Source organism: Aquarana catesbeiana, linkage group LG02, assembly GCF_042186555.1.
Source record: "Aquarana catesbeiana isolate 2022-GZ linkage group LG02, ASM4218655v1, whole genome shotgun sequence".
Classification (NCBI taxonomy): domain Eukaryota; kingdom Metazoa; phylum Chordata; class Amphibia; order Anura; family Ranidae; genus Aquarana; species Aquarana catesbeiana.
The window spans coordinates 236,959,091-236,977,073 of NC_133325.1; the positions used below are offsets into that span (position 1 = coordinate 236,959,091).

The 17,983-nt window shown below is 43.1% G+C and overlaps 1 protein-coding gene across 1 annotated transcript in view; it reads right to left on the bottom strand.

Moving 5' to 3' along the window:
• DIS3 (DIS3 homolog, exosome endoribonuclease and 3'-5' exoribonuclease) overlaps nucleotides 1-17,983 on the bottom strand; it is a 122,444-nt gene that overhangs the window by 96,907 nt on the left and 7,554 nt on the right. The window contains exons 3-5 of the mRNA XM_073612670.1: nucleotides 11,738-11,895; nucleotides 6,458-6,651; nucleotides 2,813-2,886 (exon numbers count right to left, since the gene is read on the bottom strand). Of these exons, the coding sequence (XP_073468771.1) occupies nucleotides 2,813-2,886; nucleotides 6,458-6,651; nucleotides 11,738-11,895 (426 nt within the window). The remainder of the gene's footprint in view (nucleotides 1-2,812; nucleotides 2,887-6,457; nucleotides 6,652-11,737; nucleotides 11,896-17,983) is intronic.

A 17,983-nucleotide genomic window follows, 5' to 3' on the forward strand; every position in this document is an offset into this window, starting at 1 on the left:
GGCAGAAACATGGATCAGCAGAGGCCCAAGGACCTGTGAAAAAATGGTTTGAAAACATCAACAATAGAGCAGTTGGTGACCCTATGACTTTTGAGAAGGAGAGATGCTAGATGCTGTAAAAAAGTCCAAGAACTCCCTGGGAAGGGAGGGACTGTTCCTGAGAGCAGAAGCTCCAGTCTAGAGAGAAAAAAAAAGAAATGAAAACTAACCACCAAACTGAATGAAAGAGGGAGAAATCACATAGAGGGACCGTCCTGCGAAGAATGGAAAAGGGGTCAGGTTCCAAGGGAACACGTGGCAGGCAGCCATAGATGACAGTCCTGGCCCCGCCCATAAGGTGAATCTTTACTGTCTCACATGCCTTCACGTAAATAAATGGAGAGGGAAAATCACATTCCCAAAAAAGGCAATAGGAAGAGTACCAGGGGTGTAAAAAGGACTGGCTTCCAGGATACTTTGTCTCCATTTACCATAAAAAAAATGAGGGTACCCCCCCCGGGAAGACAGCAAAGGGAGGCAAAACAGAACTACAACTGCCAGGAAAATTGAGGAAAAGAAAGTGATGTTCCTTTAACCCCCTTAAAAAGACAAAGAGAGGGCACTGCCGTGAACAACAGCCCCGGAGAAAAGACCCCAGAAGTGCACACAAAGTCTCAACAGACGAAGAACTACTTCTTACAGAAAAATGCACAGGGAATGCAAAAGCCACGGTGTTAGGAAGAAGATATATATAAGCCTAACCCAAGTCCTATGAGGTACCAAGGGCTAGGTGTTTGGCGATTTCAAATGTAAGAAGTTGCAGGATGAGGAATGTTAATTTCTAACATCATACTAGGTGAGATTTACCTCACCCGATAGATTACAGAGTATTGAGGGGAGGGGGGGGTGCATCCATTCTAGAGGTTGGAATGTGCCTAATTAATGAATATCAGGCAGTTAAGTTGCTGTGAGGTCCATGAACTAGAGACTGTTGAGCAGTTATAAAACTGAAGATGTGTGGTGAGAGGCAGGCAAGTTCCATGGCATAAGTATGAACACTGATTGGTCTCCTCTTCTAGTCAGTCCATCTCCCCCACAGTTAGAACACACCTAGGGAACACAGTTAACCCCTGATCACCCCCTAGTGTTAACCCCTTCCCTGCCAGTGACATTTATACAGTAATCAGTGCAATTTGTATAGCACTGATCGCTGAATAAATGTCAATGGTCCCAAAAATGTGTCAAAAGTGTCAGATTTGTCCGGCGCAATATCGCAATACTGCTAAAATCACAAATCGCCGCCATTACTAGTTAAAAAAAAACTATAAATAATAAAAATGCCATAAATCTATCCCCTATTTTGAAGACGCTATAACTTTTGCGCTAACCAATCAATATATGCTTATTGCGATTTTTTTTTACCAAAAATATGTAGACGAATACATATCACCTAAACGGAGAAAAAAATTTGGGATATTATAACAAAAAGTAAAAGATAGTGTTTTTTTTTCAAAATTGTCGCTCTTCTTTTGTTTATAGCGCAGAAAATAAAAACCGCAGAGGTGATAAAATACCACCAAAAGAAAGCTCTATTTGTGGGAAAAAAAGGATGTAAATTTTGTTTGGGTACATCGTCGCACGATCGCGCAATTGTCAGTTAAAGCAACGCAGTGCCGTATCGCTAAAAAATGGCCTGGTCAGGAAGAAGGTAAATTCTTCCGGGGCTGAAGCAAAAATCCCCTTTCACAAGCTAGTTTCACCAACCATACTCTAAGCTATACATTTTTGTGCATATGTAGAAACAGTAAGGACATTCTGAAGATTTGATGAACCCCACTCTCCATGGCATCTACACAGAATAGTAGGGCAGAGAGCAACAATTGTAAGTTTGCTGCAAAATAAGGATTAGCTAAATGGGGACGCCATTCACTATTGAGTTCTCCAGTCTAGTTTGCCATAGTCTGGGCAATTGACAAAGTAGTAACAACTGGTTCTGCTTAATTCAGACAGGCCACATGTGCGTCTGTGAGAGAGGCCGCTTCAGGGGGAAGTAGCAGTGTCTGCGTGTAAAATTTTGCTCTGAAAAAGGGAACAGCTATCAACCTGAGAGGAACTTGGAGTTTCCTCAGGACCTAGACCAGAATTTCTGCTGTTTGTCCATTGTGTTGCTGCTCCAAATTGCCTGTAATCTGCCATTGCCAAGTGAGGCTCTTCCCCTTATGGTGTAAATGGATGTTGAGGAGGTTCAGCGTATGAAAGAAATTGCAATATCCCAGGCACTAACTCTGTCTTACTTTATCTATGTTGTAGGTTCCTTAGACTTTGTCACAGTGGGAATACCCCCAAGAAGTCTTTATAGTCTGGGTGTCATAGGAATAGACCACTGTCCTGGACCTGTAGAACACCATGCAGTTATCAAACACTCAGTACACCATGTGCCAAGGCAAGTGCCAAAACACAGGATCCAGTGCCTAGGGAAAACTTTACAGGCTGGCCCCACTGTCTGTTTATGGCTCCCAAGATGAACCACTAGCAAGCACTGAGGCAATAAGCAATTGGACCTCGATAGAAGTGTCAGTTGACGCAGTAAAGGATATTATGGTTTAGAAAGTTTCTACAAAAAAAAAAAAAAGGGAAAGAGGTCCATTGCCTAGTACACTAGAAAAAAAAACAGAGTGCCATGGAGTGGGCAGGATTATATGAGCATGCACTGGGGCTGTTCCTAGCAAAGCTTTCTCCAGTGTTCAGTTAACCGAGGTAGTGGCATATGAACCACAGTCTAGAACATCTTGTTGAGTACTGCACAATTGAGATAAATAGTTTGTGCATTTACCTGTTCATTAGAAACATATGAAAGACGATCAACAAGTTCTGGATTAGCTAACAAACTTTTTATGTATTCTTCACCTAAAAAAAAAAAAAAAATTTTGTACATTTTAGTAATTTTAAAATACTGTAACAGGTATGCTTAATCTAACAATCATTTAAAACCAGGTTTCTCAACCACAATTCCATGAGAAGTCCCCAGGGGATCTGCTGCAATCTGCCCGTCTATTACAAGCCAGTAATGGGTAGATCGCATCCCCATTAAGCCAACAGTCATCTGCTCCTTGTGCTGCAGAGCAGCGCAGGGAAGCAACATACATTATTGTCCTGCACCGATCCCAGCCAGCACTCTTCTCCTTTCCATCACAGGTGTTTATATGTGATATCACATGGGATGGACAAGAGAGGAGGTTGGGTAGGAATCAGCGCATCAGATACAATACAACATCTTCCCTGTGCCACTCTGCATGGCCCCATGTACTGTGCTGTTCTCTCCTGGCCCTCCTGTACTGTGGTGTTCTCTCCTGGCCTCCCAGTACTGTTCTCTATTGGCACTCCCGCATTACTATGCTGTGCTCCTGGCTCCCCTGTACTGTTGCCTCCTGCTGAGCCCCCTTCCCCACTGCGCTGTTCCCACCCTGATGCTCTGCCCTGCTAACCCCCTGTACACTGCTTATCTCAAGCTTGACCCAGAATTGAGCATCTGTGAAGAAAAAGTAAGCACAAGTTTCACATTAAAGAGGTTGTAAATCCGATTAAAAAAAACAAAAAATACCACACACCTGTAAAACAAAGGCATAATGAGCTAGTATGCATCGCATACTAGCTCATTGTAAAAAACTTACCTTAGAATGAAGCCCTGGAGTGGAGCCCGCACATCGCTGAGATGGCCGACATCTCCCCCGGTGTTTCTTCCGTGTTTGCGGGCTCCGGTGCTCCCGCATATGCAAACGCGAGCCATCGGTCACGGCACAGGGTCCTGGAGAAATGGCACGGGCGGTCATTTCTTCAGAACGCATGCGCCAATGACGTCAGCGTATATAGTAAATATGTACTAAACCGTGCAAGTTTAGGAGATATTTACAGTACCTACAGGTAAGCTTTATTATAGGCTTATCTGTAGGTACAATTAAAAAGGAAGACTTTACTTCCTCTTTAAGAGGTATTATTTAACCACTTAAAGTGGAGCTCCATCCAAAAGGGGAAGCTCAGCTTGTTTGCTTCCCCCCCCCCCCCCCCCGCCACATTTGGCACCTTTTGGGGGGGGAGGGGGTACCTGTTTTTGACAGGCACCTGTCCGCAATTCTGGGAGACCTCACCGCAGCAAGGTCCTCTGGAAGTTCGGCCCCCTCCACCTCCCCCCCAGCTGCTAGGCCATTCACAAGCGCACTTTGCGCATGCGCAGTAGGGAACCGGCTGTGAAGCTGCATTTTTTGGTGGGAGGGTTGGAGCTCCGCTTATGCTCCGGAAGATTTTACCCCCTTCATGACAAGAGCATTTTTTTGCTATTCTGTGATAGTGCGGCGGGCAAATTAATAATGGATGGGAACTGACAGATATCACCAGTGACACTAATACAGTGATCAGTTCTAATACCATACACTGTACTAATGACACTGGCTGGGAAGGGATTAACATCTAGGGGCAATGAAAGGGTTACCTGTGTGCCTAACAATGTGCAATATGTGCTGCTTTTATCAATAGATGTGGTTGATTTAGCCACATCGCTGCTCTCTGTACAGAGCCCTGTGTTGTTAGTAAACACAGGGCTCTGTGCTGTGATTCTCTAAGCCATTCAGCATCTCTGGCCATAAATCATTGGCGAGGCAGAGGGGGCATATGCCCCATGCGCCGCCATCCCCATGTTCGAAGGGTCTCGTGCGGGCTCCCTGTCACATCTGGACAGGAAGGGCTGCATTTACTAGAACCAATTGGTTGTATTTTCTTCCCACAGCAGCAGGCCAGCTTCTCCTCCTCTCCCTCCCATATAGCAGCTGCAGGAGGAAAATATGAAACTGAGTCTTCCTCAGGTTAAGAAATGTCTAGCTTTGCCACTGAGCTGTAGAAATGAAAACTTCTGGTGTTCCCCAAGATCTCATACTTTTTGCCAAGGGTTCCCTTAAGGTAAAAAGGTTGAGAAACCCTGAATTAAAGTGATATCAGCAAGAAACATTCAAGAGTGATTTTGCCTTTTGGAAAGAAATTTACAGTCAAGGATAAAAAAAAAATCTAATTACACCCATCACAAAGGCATAAATAAATATGTATTAGAGCTGCACGATTCTGGCCAAAATGAGAATCATGATTTTTTTGCTTAGAATAAAAAGATTACGATTCTCGCGATGTAAAATCTTTCACATTATACAAAAAAAAAAAAAAAAAAAAAGGGCTAACTTTACTGGTTAGATTTTTTTTTTTTTTAATTCATTAAAGTAATTTTTTCCAAAAAAATTGCATTTGAAAGACTGCTGCGCAAATACAGTGTGACATAAAATATTGCAACAACCACCATTTTATTCTCTAGGGTGTCTACTAAAAAAATATATATGTGTGGGGGTTCTAAATAATTTTCTAGCAAAAAAAAATGATTTTAACTTGAAACCCACAAATGTCAGAAAAAGGTTTAGTGTTTAAGTGGTTAAACTTTTTTCACTTACACACAAGTCTAGTCCATTGACAAACTGTTACAATGTTTATACTTAAGTTCAACTGATAAATAATGTTTTGTTTCTTGGCAGACTGCTCAGTTTTTCTCTTCTTTTCTTTTGAGGGCTGTGACTTCAGAAGAGCAGAGAGAATTCTTTGCAAAGAATGAATTGTGAAACGCTTTAGTCAAGATCGTGATAGCGATTCTTGACGATTAATCACGATAACGATTCTTGACGATTAATTGTGCAGCTCTAATATGTATTGACAAATAAAATAAAAAAGCCATGTATTTTATTTTCGCTAGAAATTAGAATGAAAGTGAGTTAGAACCTCTATCAAGTGTTTACTGCTGTCTGTGTCCTCACTTTAGAGATACTCCCTCCCTTCTATTGTGTTCCTGAGAGAAGAATCAAGGATAATTTCTCCAAAAGGAACATTAAAAGCACTTTTACAGGTATTGTAGGAAGAGTTAGAATGAACATTTGTCAAGTGTTCTCACTGGAGAGATTTCCTTACTTTGTTACTGTGTTGTGTCACAGAAATTGAGGTGGATCTCACCAATGGGGGCACAGACAGAAACACCTGACAAAGGGTTCAAATTCTTCATAAACTAGCAATCTAGAAAACCTGGGAACATCATCTTGCCAATATTGTTTTAAAAAGGAAAAGCTGCACAATAAATCTAACAGCTGAACAAGACATACAAAAGAATGAAGTGATTTCTTTTAATGGAATTATATTCATAGTTTACAGTTTCGCCTTGGTATATACAATATTTTGACCATACACAGTAGAGCTGCACAATTAATCTTTTTTTTTGTTTTAATGTGAAAGATGATGTTACGCCGCGAGAATCGTGAGAGAATCGTGATCTATCTTCTAAGCAAAAAAATTGTGATTCTCATTTTAGCCAGAATCGTACAGCTCTAATACACAGCAATAGTGATCACATAGGAAAGTGAAAAGCACAAGAAAAGCAAACAACACATAATGTAAGACTTACAGGTGTATGCTACAATTCCTTCTTCCACCGCTTTCTCTTTATTTCTCCAGTCATTTGTTATTAAAATCACTTGTAGATTTTTGTTTTTTTGTGAACTCTGCAAGTGCTTATTGTACCATTTTACTGCAGTTCTAATTGCCCTGTCGTTCCGATCATTAGCATTCTCTCCTTGTTCTTGTTCTATGTAGGTCTCACTGTCATGTAAATGAAGAGCACATTACTAAAATAGCTTTCGTATCTAAACAGTTAATGCAACTGTTACCTAAAACAGTTAGGCTAACCATGTCTTTATCTTGTTTAATACAAAAAAAAAAAAAATTGATATCTATCCCACATACACTTTTTTTATAATGCTTTGTATAAAAATTAAAAAATTATGCTTAGTTGCACGGGCCCCCTGTAGCATGGGCGAGGAGGGAGGCAAGGGGAGGAGGAGAAAGTAAGGACGGGCGCTTCAGAACGACACACCCACGATGGGCGGCACCAGGGGCGGAGGCCCCGCCCCATTTTCGGCACCATTATGGGCGTGATTTCTCTTTCGGCAGCCGAAATTTCAGTGCATCCCTAAAGATAGTAAATAACTATAAAAAATAATAATATAATAATAATAAAATGAATTTCCCCACGATTCACTATTGCTCAATTCTGCAAGTGTTCTAATTTACTATCGCAGTTTTCTAGCTGGTCTCAAACCGCTTTTGACATAAAAAGGGACACTTTTTGGATGGCATGGACAATCTCAAGTTTCCAGGCAGAAAGAACAGTATATATAATATAAAAGTGCTGCAGGGCACTGGACAAAGGACTAGGGACAAAAGGGATGTGAAATGATTTGATACAGTAATGTAATCTGTAAGATTACAGTGTACTGTATGTGTTATGAATTGTGTAGTTTTTGAATTTGCCACGGGCTCTGCCCCCATGCGTTGCGGCGCTCGCAGGGAATGGAGCCCGGCACACAGTACATCGGGTGGAGGACACAGCCTGCAGACACAGCGGGTGGACATCGTAGGATCCTGGGGACAAGGTAAGTACACTGCAACAGGATCCTGAGATGCAATTCCGAGTGTGGCGCGTGGTTACCGCTAATGGTACTGAAATGTAACCCTGAGCCACACTCTGGAATACCCTGGGGAGGTTAAAGCGGTTGTAAACCGCTGCACTTTTTTTCTTACCTGGAAGGCAAAGGCATAATGCGCTAGTATGCATCACATACTAGCACAATGTGTGAAACTTGCCTCAAAACGAAGCCCTCGAGTGATGCGATGTCATCGCTGGAAATGGCATCCATCTATACCCGGTCTTCCCTCCGGGTTCGAGGCTCTGGCTCTGTGAATGGGCGGAGTCACTGTGACGTCACTCCCACGCATGCACCGGCGAGCCGCCAGTCACAGTGCACTGCTCTGAAGAAACAGCACGGGTGGCCGTTCCTTCAGAGCGCATGCGCCAGTGCCGTAACTGGCTGCATGGATAGTAAAAATCTCTTAAACAGTAGATGTTTAGGAGATATTTACACTACCTACAGGTAAGCCCTAAAATAGGCTTACCTATAGGTAAAACTTAAAGATGGAAGTTTTCTTTCCTCTTTAATGCTTCATCATCTAATATTCTGCAATCCCAAACAATATGCTAATACATATCATAAAAAAATAACAATTAATGTGCAAAACATATCACATCATAAAGTGCAAATAAACCGTGTGCAAAACAATATAAGATGTAAACAATCCCAAAATATAAAGTGCTCTAGTGCAATAATCAGAAATATCATCACTTTAACCACTTAAAGCGGAGGTTCCCACAGAAATTGAAACTCCGCTTTTCGGAACCCCCCCCTCCGGTGTCACATTTGGCACCTTTCAGGGGGGTGCAGATACCTGTCTAAGACAGGTATTTGCACCCACTTCCGGCATAGACTCCCACTGGAGTCTATGCCTCTTCCCGTCCCCACCGCGCTGTCTGCTGGAACACACACGGGTCCCAGAGACAGCGGGGACCAGTTAGGAAGCACAGCGCGACTCGCGCATGCGCAGTAGGGAACTGAAGCTGCAGTGCTTCACTTCCTGATTCCCTTACAGAGAATGGCGGCGGCAGCACCCGAGGAGCGAGGGACAATTCGGTTTCGGGTGCCAACATCGCTAGACCCTGGGACAGGTGAGTGTCCTTATTGTAAAAGTCAGCAGCTGCAGTATTTGTAGCTGCTGACTTTTACATTTTTTTTTTTTCGCGGGACTCCCTCTTTAAGAACTGAGCCTCTTTTTGACACTTGTTTACAAGTTAAATTTTTTTTTTTTTTACTAGAAAATTACTTAGAACCCCCCCAAACATTTTTTTTTCAGACACCCTAGAGAATAAAATACACTTTTTTTTTTTACTTAAAAAAAATAAAACAGTAAAGTTAGCCCAATTTTTTTTATACTGTGAAAGATAATATTAGATCCAGTAAATTGATACCCAACATGTCATGCTTAAAAATTGCGCCCGCTCGTGGAATAGCGACAAACTTTGACCCTTAAAAATCTCCAAAATCTCCATTTAAAAATGTCTACAGGTTACGTTTCGAGTTACCATTTTCATATGCGGGCGCAACTTACATATACGTTCACTTCTGCACGCAAGCTCAGCAGGATGGGGCGCTTCTTATTTATTTTTACACTGTCCTTTAAAAAAAAAAAAAAAAAAAAAAAATTCGGTCACTTTTATTCCTATTACAAGGAATGTAAACATCCCTTGTAATAGAAAATGACAGGACCCCTTAAATGTGAGATCTGGGGTCAAAAAGACCTCAGATCTCATATTTACACTTAAATGCAAGAAAAAAAAAAAAAATTAACTGTCATTTCTTTTTTTGCAATAAAAAAAAAATTCCCCTTTAAGACCATTGGGCAGAAGGGACGTTTGACGTCGCTTCCGCCATCTAATGTTATGGAGCCGAATGGGGGCCATCATCTTTCCCTCATTCGGCTCCGGGCCTGTCAGGGGAGAGGATGCGAGGGTAAGCTGCGAAGAGGATCGGAAGTGTGGCGGGAGGGGTTCCTCTCCTGCCCCAGATAAAAATGATCATGCGGCGAATCCACCACAGAGACCAATTTAAACCCAAAGAGAACCACCCACCGTTGCTGAAAATACTGGGGTTATGGCAGCTAGCTGCTGCCATAACAACGGTATTTAGCGTCAAAATAAGGACGTACAGCTACTGCGATTTGGGGTAAAGAATGTCCTAAAAATAAACTGAAAGAAAATCTGTGATTTCCAATATGAAAAGTCTCAAAATCTTCCAATTTTGCATTATGAAACGCATAGGGCAGGGCAAGGGTGCGGACGTCACCACGCACACCAGATCATACTGGAGGTTTGGGCTTCTGACCAGAGGCGATCGGCTAGACGAATGAGTTACTCTAGTGTCAGGCGGACACTTCATACATGCAAGTGAAATTCTTTATTCTATTTTGATTAGTTCTCACACGATGGAAGCTGCCTTCTTTCTATCTTCCCTTTCTATTCTCCCTATGTATAGTGATTATCTATGTAAGAGGTGGTAACACAAGACGCCGAGTCTGGAGTGAAGTGGAGCCAGTGATTAGATGCATGAGCTGGTTTATAATCTGACCAGCCTGTATTTTTTTAGTTTGATTTAGTGAGAGTGGTGACGGATCACACCGGGTGTTGCACAGTGGCCTAAGAAGCACTTAGATGAAGTCAAATCACTTTGGAAAAAACACTATATTGGAAGATTTAGGGACTTTTGATATTGGAAATCATGCAGATTTTCTTGCAGTTTATTTTTAGAACATTCTTTAAAGTGATGATATATTTGATTATTGCACTAGAGCACTTTATATTTTGGGATTGTTTGCATCTTATATTGTTTTGCACAGGGTTTATTTGCACTTTATGATGTGATATGTTTTGCACATTAATTTTTTATTATTTGTTTATGCTATGTATTAGCATATTTTTTGGCAAAGCATTAAGGGACATCAGTGGTTGATAGGAATAGAGGATAATAGAGTGGATTAGACCAGAACTGCAAATAATATTATTATTTCACTATCAAAGACACAGTAGGACAGATGAACTTGATGTACCAATAGGTTTTTTTGACATAGTCAAGCAGCAGCGTGACTGAAAGAATGAGCTTCTAAATTAATCAAATATTTCCTTGGCTAAACCTGAAGTGTAATCATAAAAAGATTCTCTTTAGTGAATTAACTTGCTTGCAATGAAGAATTACCAACTTCGTGTTGTCAACTGGATCCTAGAAAAATCTTTACTGCAGGGATGGCCCATCCTCCTATCTCTGAACCTCTGGCACTGCGGGGGTTAACAGCTTTGCATCTTCTGCGAAGCTGCCGTGTAAAACATTTTGATGAGGACCCGTCCTCTCGTCTGGCATCGAGACAGGTTATTTCAGCGCTTTCACTGCCCCCCCAAAAAAATTCTCTTCCCCATTCACAGATCGTGTTACAAGCAGCGAAAAGCAAGAACATTTCTCATTCAAGGGGGTGCTCCTGCATCTAACTTTTTCACAGAACAGCCAAAGTTAAAAAACTTTTGAAGTTCAAAGACGGGAAAAGAACGGTGTATCCCCACAGTGAAGATTTCTACAGGATCCAACTGCCCACACGACATGGAACATCCTTTATTACAAGTTAACTCTCCAAAGCTATAGCCATTATTTTTGGCTAAACTTAAAGTGTTACTAAACCCACAACATTAAAATCAGTCTGCATATGCAATAAAGCATGCTTGTTATACTCACTGTGGAACCTAAGGGGTTAATCCTCTGCATTGCGTAAAAAAGCTGTTTGATCTTCCCGCTTTTTACTATCCTCAATCCATTTGCTGATAGAACAGTCTTGGAGTCACTCTGCACGATTAGTTTGGTGTGTATTGCTATAGAGTTTTATTTTTAATTTTGGTAGGGTGCATGTGATCAGCACAGGGCCAATCAGCACTGTCCAGACAAAGGGTCAGGGGGCCTGTAGCCTCATAGGACAGCCAGAGTAGAATTAAAATTCCTCCTACTAGCTTTAACCAGACAGGGACAGAAGTCACAAGACTGCTATATACTGCTGATGAGAAAAGTTATTTAGCAGTTTATATTTACTAAAATAATTTCATTCCCATGTTTTGTGTAATGTGGGAGGTCAAATATAGCGAATGCAGGGTCCTGGGTTTAGTAACACTTTAAAGCTTTATTATCTGGACAGTTATTTGAGGGGAAAACAAAAAAAAAACACTGCTATAGCTGTTTTGTGGAAAAAAAGAATCTTTTACCGATGGTACTCATTGGTGAACGTGTAGAAGTACTTGTCAGAGTTACTAGTAAGATCCCGGATTCGTTTGTAAACTGGGGCACTGCGACGCCTAACTTCCTGGAGTACTATCTGCAGTAAGATCACATTATGGATAGCTGGGTCTTCGAGGACATCAATCTAAACAAAAAGTATACAATGAATTACAAAAAAAATGCTTATGCTTCAAACTATTACAAGCAAGTGTAAACCATTTTATTATAACCAGACAATTACTTTGTGAAATTGAAACCATACAATAAGTTACAGAAAAACTGTAAGGCCGATGACATATGAGCAATTTTTTGGCAGAAATGGATCACTTACAAACATCCAATACAAGAGATAAACAGGGATTTGTAGCTAGCAATGCAATCGCTGGAATTGGTGACAGTTTGCTGTTTTGCTCTGCTACAAATCTCTCTCATTCAGCAATTTGTAGTTAAGCATAGCGATTGCTGCAACCTTTCAGAGAAATGCAATAAAAGCGATAGTCCTTAGCAATTTTGTTGCAAAGTGGAAACAATGAATGTTAATAGCAGAGCGACAATCACGTTGTCTATTGTATGCCCCCCCCCCCCCCCCCCCCCGAGTCCCACTATCCTAGAAGGTACCGGAAACAGATTAGGTCCTTTACCTCTCCTAGGTGAAATAAGCATCTCATACTCATCATATTTGTACTCATTCAAATGGAAATTTCATGCTGGACAATATACCAGTTACCATAATGCAACCTGTAGAAATTCTAAGATATTAATACATGCATAAACTGTATTTGAGGGAGGGCAGATATAGCGTAGTAAACATTGTGACATACGATCAGCCACTCCTGAGACCTTCTGAGTGGTCAAATAATTTCTGTCCACACCCTCGTCAGGGACCTGAAAAGAAACTGCACAGTAGTCTGGAGATCTCTTTTTACCATCAAACAAGGAACATCAGCCAAGATATATGAGAGTCACTGATCCATCTTATGCTCATTGTCTGGGCTCTGATGAACTCAGAATCAGGACTCTGTTAAGTACTTTCACTTTTAAATCCCTTTGTTTTTCTTTTGCATTGTCTCTTTTCCGTTGCAACAGCTTTTGTTGTAAATATTCTGTTTGTGCGGTTTTACCCGTTTACTGCCAATAAGGGTCGGTCTCTGACTCACTAAGCCAGAACTTGCTACTATATGATAAATCTCTGGCTATACCTGTCTATGGTGACAGTCGGTATTACTGACATTTATTAAAATGTCATAATTGTTATTGTGAAAGTTTTATATTTACAATAAAACATTATTGTTCTGGCAGATGAAATTAATTGACGCTCCTAAAACGCATTACACAAGTGTCAAGCATTTTTTCTGCCAAAATGTTGTTGCCAGGAGGAAAGGAGTCTAGAAGAGTTAGCAAGATGTCCTGTTTACATGAGTCATTACTGATGATGGGTCTTCGCTGGAGAAAAATCAATGGGTTATTTAAAGCACACTGGTGTTTTGCAAGATAATAGGATTTTTTTATAACAGCTTACCTGTAAAATCCTTTTCTTTCGATGGTCATCACGGGACACAGAGCCTCAGTAATTACTGATGGGTTATATATAGGTATCACTAGGGGTGCAACGGATCAAAAAAACTCACGGTTCGGATCGTTCCTCGGATTAGGAGTCACGGTTCGGATCATTTTTGGATCAACAAAAAAAAAAAAATCTCCCCCACTGTAATATCCACAATCTCCCTATTGGCAGGGTGTGGCAGAGTATTGCAGACTATTGGCAGGGTATGGGTATGACAGACTATTGGCAGGGCATTGCAGAGTATTGTCAGGGCATTGCAGCAGGGTATTGCAGAGTATTGGCAGGGTATTGCAGCAGAGCATTGCAGAGTATTGGCACTGCTGCCATCCGATCTCTCCCCTCCACTGTACAGATCAGTACACAGAGGGGAGAGAGGAACCGGCGTCATGACATGACGCCGGTTTGTTACAAGTGATCGCTCCGTCATTTGACGGAGCGATCACATGCTAAACGGCCGCCGGGTGTACCAAAATGGCCGCCGCTCCGGAGCTAGGCCGAAGCCGCGGCCTTTCCTATGGCCGAGCCCACAGAGCGCTCCGTGGATCGCGGGTGTCCCGTACGGATCAACCTCCGCGGATCGGATCAACCTCCGCGGATCGGATCATGGATCGATGACGATCCGTTGCACCCCTAGGTATCACTGATGATTGGACACTGGCACACCCTATCAGAAAGTTCAACCCCCTATATAATCCCTCCCTCTGCAGGGATACCTCAGTTTTGTTGCCAAGCAATATAGTGTATTAGAAGAGGGGCGGGACCTCTGTGTCCCGTGATGTCCATCGAAAGAAAAGGATTTTACAGGTAAGCTGTTTAAAAAAAATACTATTTTCTTTCTCGAACATCACGGGACACAGAGCCTCAGTAATTACTGATGGGATGTCCCAAAGCAATGCTGTCTGGGGGGGGGGGGGGGAGACACCACGACTAAGTAGGGTGCAATCAGACCAGAGGACCCTGTACCGCTGCCTGCAGCACACTACGCCCAAAGGCGATATCCTCCTGCCTTCTCACATCCACCTGATAGAATCTGGTGAATGTATAGACTGAAGACCAGGTTGCGGCCCTGCAGATTTGAGCCATAGAGGCTTGGTGATGCACTGCCCAAGTAGCACCAATAGCCCTTGTGGAATGTGCCCTGATCTGAAATGGAGGAATCTTCTGTTTCAAACCGTAAGCCTGAATAACCAACTGTCATTTCCATTTAGAAATGGTAGCTTTTGACTCTGCCTGTCCTCTATTGGGACCCTCTGGCAGCACGAACAAAACATCTGTTTTGCGAATCTGAGCAGTTGCCTCCAGAGGCCCTGACTGCTCTTACTACATCCAAAGAATGTAGTGATCTCTCTTCCGGAGAACAGGGATCTGGAAAAAAGGAAGGTAGAACAATGTCCTGGTTTAAATGAAACTCTGAAACCACCTTCGGTAAATAACTAGGATGAGGGCGCAGTACCACTCTATCCTTGTGTACAATCAAATAAGGCTCCTTACAGGAAAGGGCTGCTAATTCTGATACTCTTCTAGCAGAAGAAATGGCAACCAGAAAAATTTACTTCCTTGTCAACAAGACCAAAGGAATCTGACGTATTGGTTCAAAAGGCTGTTTCTGTAACACAGACAGAACCAAGTTCAAGTCCCAGGGGTTTAGGGGCGCCCTAACTGGAGGATTAAGACACGTCACCCCCTGCATAAAATTTCGGACCAAAGAATGCGAAGCAAGTGGCCGTTGAAATAATACTGATAAAGCCGAGACCTGGCACTTGATGGTACTCAAGGCCAGCTTCATCTCTAAACCCAATTGTAGAAAATCCAGGATTCTACCGATCACATATTTTCTGGGATGCCACACCAGGATATATAAGCTTTCCAGACTCTATGATAAATCATTCTGGAAGCTGGCTTCCTTGCACTGATCAAGGTAGATATCACAGAACCTGAAAGCCCACGACTCTTCAGAACGTGGGTCTCAATAGCCAAACCGTCAAATTTAGCGTTTGTAAGGCAGGATGGAACACTGGACCCTGAGATAACAGGTCTGGGCGTACCGGTAGTGTCCACGGGGAACCCACCGTCATCCTTACTATTTCCACATACCACGTCCTTCTGGGCCAAGCGGGGGCCACCAGAAGTACTGACTTCCTTTTCTGCCTGATACTGCGAAGAAGTCGTGGCAGTAGCAGAATAGGCGGGAATGCATAAATCAGTGAGAACCGATGCCACAGAATCACCAACGCATCCGTCCCGCATGCAAGAGGATCCTTTGTTCTTGCCACAAATCTTTCTTTTTTGTTGAATCGGGATGCAAAGACATCTACATCTGGAACCCCCCATCTTTGGCATATGGCCCAAAAGACGTCGGGGTGCAGGGCCATTCCCCTGGAAGTAACTTCTGGCGACTTAAATAGTCCGCCTGCCAGTTCTCTATCCCTGGAATGAAAACTGCCGATATGCATGGCACATGCTTCTCTGCCCAGACTAAGATCTGGTTCACCTCTTTGAGCAGCTCGGCTCCTGGTGCCTCCCTGATTATTGACATAGGCCACTGCTGTGGCATTGTCGGACTGGATCTTGATCGGGCAACCCTGTAGCCTGATAGACCAGGCCTTTAGGGCTAGATATACCGCACGGATCTCCAGAATGTTGATGGGTAAGGTCCTCTCTGTTTTGGACCATACCCCCTGAACCGCAGACTGTTCCAGAACTGCTCCCCAACCTGACAGACTGGCATCTGTTGTTACCACTGTCTAGGTAACCGGCAGAAAGGATTTCCCCTTCTGCAGGTTTTCGGGTATGAGCCACCAATTGAGGCTCTGACGCACCGCATGAGACAGGTGCATCGGAAAGTCCAACGCCTGAACCTTCTTGTTCCAGCCCGACAGAATACTGTGTTGCAGCAGTCTTGAATGAAACTGAGCATAAGGAACTGCTTCGAAAGAAGATACCATCTTTCCTAGCAGCCTCATACAGAGGCAGACAGAAGGACCCTTCTTGGTCCTGACTGTAAGAATCAGCTCCCTTAAAACAGTGATCTTTGCCTGAGGTAGAAATACTTTCTCCTGGCTTGTATCTATGATCAGACCTAAATACTCCAGTCTTCTTACTGGTTTTAGGAAAGATTTTTCTAGGTTGAGGATCCAACCTAGGTGTTCCAGAAACTTGACTGTGGTTCTCAAGTTCCCGTTCAAGGAGGCTACCGACCGGTCTATCAGTAGCAGGTCGTCTAGGTATGCTATGACAGCTATCCCCTGAGCCCTTAATCTGGCCAGAGGAGGGGCCAAGACCTTTGTGAACACTCGAGGTGCAGTGGCTATCCCAAAAGGCAGAGCCACAAACTGGAAATGGCGCCCTCCTATTTCGAAGCGCAGAAACTTCTGATGAGCAGGAAACATGGGCACATGCAGATATGCATCTCTGATGTCTATTGACGCCAGAAACTCTCCTCCCTGCAGGGTGGAGACTACTGTCCGAATTGATTCCATGCGGAAGGACTGAATCCTTAGGAATCGGTTCAGATCCCTTAAATCCAGAATGGGTCTGACATCCGCATTTGGTTTTTGGACCGTAAAAAGGTTGGAATAGAAGCCCAGTCCTTGATCCTTTGCGGGAACCATCATAATGACCTCCTGCGACAAAAGTCGCTCTAACGCCAGAAGGAGCGACTGCTTCTTCTCTGGGTCTCTGGGGACACTTTATCTGAGGAACCGAGGAGAGGGAAATTCTTGAAACTCCAGCTTGTACCCTAAGGTTACTGTGGAGATTACCCATCTGTCCTGGAAGTCCTCCTGCCAGAGCTCTGAGAACTGTCGCAGTCTTCCCCCCACTCGAGCGAGCAGGGGCGCCCCTTCATAAAGAGGTCTTAGTGTTTTGCCTAGTAGGCTTCTTCTCCCAGGACTGCCTGGAGGCCGAAGCCCCTAGCACTGGGGAAAGCGTCAGTTTGAAAGAGGGACGCTTACTCTTCTTCTTAACAGGTAAGAGAGTACTTTTCCCACAAGAGATTCTCTTGATATAGTCATCCAAGTCTTCTCCAAACAACCTTGGACCATGAAATGGAAACCCAGCCAGCAGCTTCTTACATGGTGCTTCGGCTGACCAATTTTTCAGCCATAGGATTCTCCGTATATGCACCAACCCCAGTGAAACACGAGAGGTTTGCACGACAGAATCTGATGGCGTCAACAACATAACATAAGGCCGCAGGAAGGTTAGCCAACCCCTGGGCCTGCTGTTCAGGTAATACTTTGATAACCTGCTTAACATGGTCTCTTAAGTATTGACAGACTCCAATCGCTGCAACTGCAGGTTGAGCCACTGAACCTGCCAAGGAGAAAACATCCTTCAATAGGGATTCCATCTTTCTATCTACAGGATCCCTGAGCACTGTCTATAGAACAAGTCAGACTATTAACGGAGGAAATAGCCGCATCAATGGCCGGTATTCCCCACATTCTTATAAACTTTTCTTCCATCGGATAAAGTGTTGAAAACTTTTTCGGCGGAAAAAAACATTTATCTGGGTGATCCCACTCAGAATAAATGAGCTTTTCAAGTAAATTATGAACAGGAAAAGCTTGTGATATTTGAGGAGGTTTCAGTGACCCTAAAGAAGACGAGGATTCTTTAGCTGATTCAGATATGGGCAACCTAAATGTGGAGCAGACCAATCCAGTAA